Genomic DNA, 8,130 nt, shown 5'->3' with positions numbered 1-8,130 from the left:
ATAAAAACTCCCTATAGGTTTTGTAATAAGATGGGCTGCATATTTTTAGCGGTTGACACAGGCTGGCCTGTGCTCCAAAATCCGTGCCCACGGAAGGGGGTGTGAAAATGAGGGGGTGCCATCGACGCGAGTTTACCGATCCTACTATAGAGAAGGTCAAGCTCATGAATATTAAACAGGTCGCGTGATTGGACGCTTCCAAAGATACGTCAGCACATTCGAATGAATATTCATGTAGCGAGCCGTCGCCATAGTACGATTGGTAATTTTCGTTTGTAGCGTTGAGAAGTCTGATTCATTGAAGCGAATCGGTTCGCTCGAAATGGTCGATTCAGAGAGTCGATTCAAACGAGTCAACGCTGAAAAGCGTTCTAAAAAGTCGCGCGCGGCATTTAACGTCCTGTTTTTTGGGTTTGTTTTTGTAGAAACATAAATAGTTTGCCTTTATAACTTGTGATTGCATTACAGAGACTGAGCTTTTAACATGACAGCAACGTCTCCGTTACTGTCTAATTGATGAAGGGAATATGGCATTTTCCTAAATACTGCTATTGATGAAATGTTTTCGATTACGAATTATAAATAGCGTTTGGAGTTACTTACGCTACATACTGTAGGCTATGTAACCTATATGTCAGCTTCACTCAGACATAACTTTCTCCATTCAAACCAAACGATTCACGAAAGCTTTAAGAATCGGTTCGTACGAATCGTTAGTAAGAACCGACTCAAAACAACAATTCCTCCGCGAATCGGACATCACGTTCGTTTGCATTTAGAAAGTGATCTCTCCGTAGGCCATATACACACAGACTCCCTGAAAAGTCAGGTTTGTCAGGTCTGGTTTATCAGGACAGCGGAACTGAAGCTGTGCCAGTATCACCTTCTTTCATCCATGAAACGGGAAGTCGCGTGATTATTAATGACTTTTGGTGAAAAAAGCCTTCGGATCGAGCATACGGTGGATTTTCATGTGTTTCACGGGTGATTTTGAGATTGATCTTTGGCACACTTTACATCCTCGAAGGAGCCACAGATCGGAGCGTGCTATGGATACGTTACGGATAAACGCAGCTGCATTTCCATGAGAGACGGACTGTCTGAAGAGACATCCACGTTTTCATCACTGAACCTCTGCGAAGATCTTAATTTGCACTTTTTGTGGTAATTCCAGTAGCGAAAATGTGAGGATATGTACCATTTATAAGCATAACAGAAGGCAGTAGCGCTGTATTGTGAGACGCATTTTCATATTTCACACAGCACCGGAGCGCAACATGTATTTCCTGCGTGAATCCTGTACGCACCGTTAATGCACAGGATGCATTTGAACAGACTGTATCAGGCCGAGATGCGCTCTCCGATCACGATCGCGTCTGTTTTCTCGATTTAAGCTGCCGTTCGGGTTTTATTTTGCTTATCACGGGTGTGATTTTGTAACTTCTCACTCCTTGTTCTAGAACCTAAAACGTGCATTTATGCTTTCTATTTGAATTCTTTTGCAAGTAAATTCGTAATGGTAAAAGGCTTTGTTTACACTGAGAGTGCTGACAGTTTTGTTGAGAATACATTGAAAAAGCCCAATATTATTCACATAGTGTTGCATTATATAGCCATAAAAACTCCCTATAGGTTTTGTAATAAGATGGGCTGCATATTTTTAGCGGTTGACACAGGCTGGCCTGTGCTCCAAAATCCGTGCCCACGGAAGGGGGTGTGAAAATGAGGGGGTGCCATCGACGCGAGTTTACCGATCCTACTATAGAGAAGGTCAAGCTCATGAATATTAAACACATCGCGTGATTGGACGCTTCCAAAGATACGTCAGCACATTCGAATGAATATTCATGAGTCCTGATGTTCTTCATCCATGCGAGGATTCACCATGGAAACCCACCGTGAGCGCTGGTGGACACCGAGACTGGATCCTGGATTGGAAACAGAGAGGCTGGCGGATGTGTAAACAGCTCTTTTTGTCACCTTCATGCCAACTTGCTGAGACTTGTCTTTGCAGATCTCAGAAAAACAAAGGCGTGTAGCTGGGGGCAGTTGTTCGGGAAGCACATCCCAAGTGCTCTAGGCACTGGTGGGGGCGATGCCACAAACATACATGCATGCAAGATCTGATTCGGTGTCTAAACATGCCAGGCATGACAATCAGTTGGCCGCTTCGGATCTGATCTCAAGTTTGGACATTGACCAACACGTTTCCAGGCAATGTTTTTCCAGCATCCGATGCATTAAAACCCACACGGAGTGCTAGGGTGTATTCACACCAGGAAAGTCTGCTAGTTCACTTGCTTTGGTCCGGACCAAATACAACGTTGTTGTTTTTTGTTTGGTGCGGTTCGCTTTCACACTGCCCTTTTTGCAAGTGAACCAGAAATTGTAACCAAAACCACACGTGTGCTAAGGTCATCCATTCATCGGTTCATCCATTCAACCGTACCAGAGTTCGTTTGGAAGCAGACCACCTCTTCAGCTGGGTCTCGGTACGGTTGTTTGGTCCTCACCTGAGTGCGATTGCCTTATTCACACCTGACCAAAATATCTGCACCAAGGAGGGAAACGAACTTGAGCAAAGCCACTAGAAGGCAAGCCTGCAACCTTTAGCCAAAAAAGCATATCGGCTAATGCTAAGGCAGTATGTGGGGAAGGAAACCAGAGGCCGTTTTTTTTAAATGCATGTCAATGGAGAAGAGGCTTCACTACACTGAATAAACAGCTTTTGAGAGGAAACGGCTTATCATTTAATGAATCCACAGCCTATCGGCTAATCCTCAACATGTTTTACACTAAACAGTACTTTTGGATTGAACTATTTTTAGAGTTCACCCCGAAAAAAATGCAGTTTTATAAGAGAAGTCACTGATTTTTTGCGACAGGTGGGATTTAGCTTACAGCACTTCTCATTCATTCCTATGGGATCCGTAAACGGCGATTGAGTGTCAAACAACTCATTGACATCAAGGCTGTAATGTGATTGGTTATTAAGGCCTACGTGATACAAGTTAGCGGTTACGCTTTCTCCAATAGTAAGTAATAGACCCTCTCATCTCCCTATAGTAAGACTCGAGTTTGATTCAGTCGAATCAAACAAAACAGGTGTGAATACACCCTTAGTTTTTATAGCATCTTTTACAATCCAGCACCCCAGAATGCACCGGAACCGGGCCTTTTCGGAGCCCGAGTATTCTGCGGAGTATTCGGCGGACTGTTCGGTCACCCTGCCCTCGGACCCCGGGCAGGCGGTGGGACGCACCCACGAGGTGACTGTGCGCAGCTCCGGCTGCTGCCTGTGTCTGCCGCGGTTCATGCGTCTGACCTTCGCGCCGGACTCTCTGGAGAACCTCTACCAGACCTACTTCCGCCGGCAGAGGCACGAGACCCTGCTGGTGCTGGTTGTGTTCGCAGCCCTCTTCGACTGCTACGTCATTGTGATGTGCACTGTGCTTTACACGAGCGATAAGCTGGCGTCTGTGGCCGTGGCGTCGGTGGGGCTGGCGGCGGACGTCCTGCTGTACCTGCTGTGCCGGTTCGGTCTGCTCCCGGACCGTGTGACGCGCCGCCTGGTGCCCTACGTCTTGTGGGTGCTCATAGCGGCCCAGAACTTCTGTTACCTAGGACTGAACTTCGCCCGCTTCCATCAGCCCAGCGACACGGTGGGCTGGCAGGCGTTTTTTAGCTTTTCCTTCTTTCTGACATTGCCGCTGCGGCTGACCCCTATTGTGCTGATCACAGCCGTGTCCTGCGGCGTGCACACGCTCGTCCTGGGCGTCACGATTGCCCAGCAGCAGCAGGAGGACATTCAGGGGGCGGCTCTTGGCAGACAGGTGAGAAAAATTATGCCAGCGGTTCGGAGGAGTAAAGATGGGTCTTGAGAGATTCGAACGATCATGTTCCATGCTCCACGTTCCATGAAGAAGGTTTAAAATCTCTATGGAACCTTTCCAATCCACAAAAGTTCCAAAAGAACCATTGTTGTTCCCCCAAAGAACCTTTCAGTAGTCAGTTCTTGTGTGAAGAAAATTCTGACTTGATTAAAAAAAAAGAAAAATGATGCCAGCAGTTTGGAGGAGTGAAGATGGTTCATAAGGTTCTTTATTGGCATCTACGGTTCCGTGAAGAACCTTTAAAATCTCTATGGAACCTTTCCAATCCACAAAAGGTCCAAAAGAACCATTTTTGGTTCCCCAAAGAACCTTTCAGTGATCACACTCTTAAAAATAAAGGTTCCAAAAGGGGGTTTTCAGAGCGATGCCATAGAAGAACCAGTTTTGGTTCCCCAAAGAACCTTTCAGTGAACAGTTCATAAAAGAACCATTTTTTCCACTGTAAAGAACCTTTTGTGGAATGAAAGGTTCCATGGATGGTTGTGGATCCATTGATGCCAATAAGGAACCTTTATTCTTAAGAGTGCAGTTTTTAAAAGAACCATGTTTTGCTAAGTGTGAAGAACTTTTTTCCACTAAAAAGAACCTTTTGTGGAATTAAACCATTCCACGGATGTTAAAGGTTCTTCTTCATGGAACCATCGATGCCAATAAAGAACCTACCACCATTTAGAAAATGTAGAACCATTTAGAAAAACATGGTTCTTCTAAGAACCAACCACTGAAAGTTGCTTTGAGGAACCAAAAATGATTCCTCTTAGAGGAATCACTGAGAAAAAAACACTTTTTAAAGCTTTATTTTTTAATGGTGTAAATGATGTGTTCATATCTTCTCACAGTTCCTCCTGAGGTTTCTGATCAAAGTCCGATTCAACTGGTGTTAAAACCTGAGAACGTGAAAGACTCAATGACAACAATTTTTGGCATCAAACAAGCACATGCTTTGTAGTTAAAAGGCTGCACGAAGATTTGACTCTCTTTAATATATATCTCAGTCATTTAAATCTTAAATTGTTAAGATACGTGTCATTAAATTTATACTTGTCTTAGTCATTTTGACGGGAATACATCTTAAAACGCCTTGTAGATTCAAGCGACATGCATGCAATGTCAAAAAACACTTTCGTTGTCTTATAATATGCATTTATTTTTCCTTACTTGCTCAACGACTCCCAAACGATTCGCTCAACGATTCATAATCTGCAGTGATTGGTCAGATTGGTCTCATTTTCATTTCATCATGCCTGTGATGCCTGATAATACTATTGGATAAAGCAGCGTTTGTGAGCGCAGTGCTGCTTTGTGTACAGCGTTACCGGGGAAACCGCTATTTTAAGGCTCCTAAAGCAGCACCTAGTGGCAAAGAATGAATTTGCATTTTCATTCAGACTAATGTGAAAAGACCAACAAGAGGGCGGGCAATATGCTAATGTTTCATGTTGATGTCAACATGAAACGGCTTGGGATTCGTTTTAAAAACGACTCGTTTCAATGATTCAGAGTCGACTCTTTCTTTTGAGAGACAATAACTTTATACACAGTGCACTTTCAGATTTAAAACTTTGCAGGATGTTTTCATTCACTTAGAGCTGTGTTACACACTGCATGAAAGGTAATTTTCAAAAATCCATAATAGGGGCACTTTAATTTATATGCTTATTTGTCATGAAAATAATGTTACAATGCAGAAAATCTGGTCTTCTTGATATAATATAATATCTTTTGTTTTTGGGATGAAATATGACTGGACATGAGTTAATCAGATTCATCTAATACATCATAAATAGTAAGCTGATATTTGCTTCAGTGGCGTTTGTGTCGCTGCATTCATAAGATGGTGACGGGGCCAGAAGGGCCGGCAGGTGGGTGTCCCTCTTCTTACTCAGCAAGACTGTTTTTGGGACAAACTGCAGCCCCGAGAGGCAGAACACAGAAAGCCTTTTATTCAAATACATTTCAGAGCAAGAACCTGGAGATCAATGGTTCACAGCGGTGGATCTCAGGAAACCTGTGAAGAACTAGTTCAGGCTGTTTCACCCCAAAATCAAAACCATCACGATTTATTTAATCATTTATTTATTTATTGCACTGTGACACTGCCTTTTTTGGGCTGATTAAAAAAAAAAGTACAGTATTTTTTTATTAAGTTATTCAATGACTAATTACAGTATTTTTACAGTATTACATGAAATAATTACAGAAGAGTGAAAAATTTAAGGGGGTCTGAATACTTTCCGTACCCACTGTATATACGTGATGGCAGTATTTTAGTAGTGCCTTTTTGTGCTAATTTAAAAAACGTATTACAGTAGTTTTATTTATTTGTTTTGCAATTATTACAGTATTTTAAATGATGATTATTCTTGTATTATAAATTATATCTACTGATAAATATTGTATTTATACATAATGGCAGTATTTGTTGTACGATCTTTTTTGTGGTGATTATAAAAAATCATTTAAAAAAAAAATGTAATCAGTTATTCATTTATTACCATTTTTCATGATGATTAATCATGTTTTCTAAATTACATATGCAAATAAATATAGCATTTTTACATAATGGTAGTATTTGTTGTAATGCCGTTTTTTGTGTTGACAAAACATTACAGTATTTTTTATTTATTTAGTTATTCAATTATTATTGTATTTTATAATTGTTTATCATGTTTTCTAAATTATATATACAAATAGCATTTTTACATAATGGTAGTTTTACTGTACTGCCTTTTTGTGTTGATTTAAAAGTATTAAAATATTTTTAATTTATCTATATCTAATTATTGACATTTTCATGATTAATTATGTTTTCTAAATGATATTTACTAATAAATATAGTATTTATACATAATGGTAATATTTATTGTACTGCCTTTTTTGTGTTGATTTAAAAATATTAAAGTATTTTACTTAGTTGTTCCATTATTACCATATTTTCAGGATGATTAACCGTGTTTTTCTAAATTATATCTACAAATAAATATAGTAGTCTAAAAAAACAGACGCTAGGTGAGGAAGGCTTGTTTGTCATGTCATGATGGTGCTGTTGTGTTTTGCAGTTGCTGGCCAACATTGTGATCTACTTCTGTGCCATCACCGTGGGCGTCATGTCGTATTACATGGCCGACCGCAAACACCGCAAGGCCTTTCTGGAGGCCCGGCAGTCGCTGGAGGTGAAGCTCAACATGGAGGAGCAAAGTCAGCAGCAGGTGAGAGAGACAACCAGACCAAACCAACATGAGCGTGTGGAATTTAATGCTGGCCAATCAGTTCCTTCACTAGAGATGCAAGGTCTCGAGACACGTTTTTTAACTTGAGCGTAGCATTTTTAGAACTCGGTGTCATGCAAAAGACTCGAGAGCAGTAGAAAAACTAGAAAAGTGGAATTCATAAACCTTTTCTGTGCGTTACCAACACCTTGATGATAACTAGTGAACTCTGTGAATTAAACATGCAGTGTAGTGAGGTCGTGGGACAACAGTGCTGCATGCTAGTGTTTGAAACGTTGCATAATGTGTACTATTTCACATGCTGTTTCTTAAAGTAGAAGGCATCATACAGTATACTGAAACATTCAATGTGTACAGTGATCAGAATACAGTAAAGGCCGTTTCACACTGAGCGCGATGCGAAAAAGCGAGGCGAATCACCGACGAACGTTGCTTTCACACCGAGCGCGAAACGATTTTTTCATGATGATTAATCATGTTTTCTAAATTACATATGCAAATAAATATAGCATTTTTACATAATGGTAGTATTTGTTGTAATGCCGTTTTTTGTGTTGACAAAACATTACAGTATTTTTTATTTATTTAGTTATTCAATTATTATTGTATTTTATAATTGTTTATCATGTTTTCTAAATTATATATACAAATAGCATTTTTACATAATGGTAGTTTTACTGTACTGCCTTTTTGTGTTGATTTAAAAGTATTAAAATATTTTTAATTTATCTATATCTAATTATTGACATTTTCATGATTAATTATGTTTTCTAAATGATATTTACTAATAAATATAGTATTTATACATAATGGTAATATTTATTGTACTGCCTTTTTTGTGTTGATTTAAAAATATTAAAGTATTTTACTTAGTTGTTCCATTATTACCATATTTTCAGGATGATTAACCGTGTTTTTCTAAATTATATCTACAAATAAATATAGTAGTCTAAAAAAACAGACGCTAGGTGAGGAAGGCTTGTTTGTCATGTCATGATGGTGCTGTT

The 8,130-nt window shown here is 39.9% G+C and overlaps 1 protein-coding gene across 1 annotated transcript; it reads left to right on the top strand.

Annotated features, from left to right (window-relative positions):
* The first annotated feature begins 2,939 nt into the window (after positions 1–2,939).
* Positions 2,940–7,235, top strand: LOC107737031 (adenylate cyclase type 3-like). The gene is made up of 2 exons (XM_016548432.1): positions 2,940–3,833; positions 6,953–7,235. Exons 1-2 carry the CDS (start codon positions 3,159–3,161, stop codon positions 7,208–7,210), a joined length of 933 nt encoding a protein of 310 aa, XP_016403918.1. The 5' UTR covers positions 2,940–3,158; the 3' UTR covers positions 7,211–7,235.
* Positions 7,236–8,130: the final 895 nt, after the last annotated feature.

The sequence above is a fragment of the Sinocyclocheilus rhinocerous genome, unplaced genomic scaffold (genome assembly GCF_001515625.1).
Source record: "Sinocyclocheilus rhinocerous isolate Xijiao unplaced genomic scaffold, SAMN03320098_v1.1 scaffold764, whole genome shotgun sequence".
NCBI classification, from domain to species: Eukaryota; Metazoa; Chordata; class Actinopteri; order Cypriniformes; family Cyprinidae; genus Sinocyclocheilus; species Sinocyclocheilus rhinocerous.
This window is presented reverse-complemented; position numbering and strand designations above follow the sequence as displayed.

Bases quoted from the DNA above. Each gene is read 5' to 3' on its own strand.
- LOC107737031 (XM_016548432.1), top strand. From the start codon at position 3,159: ATGCACCGGAACCGGGCCTTTTCGGAGCCCGAGTATTCTGCGGAGTAT. The intron at 3,834-6,952 runs GTGAGAAAAATT...TGTGTTTTGCAG, and splicing joins GGGCGGCTCTTGGCAGACAG to TTGCTGGCCAACATTGTGAT.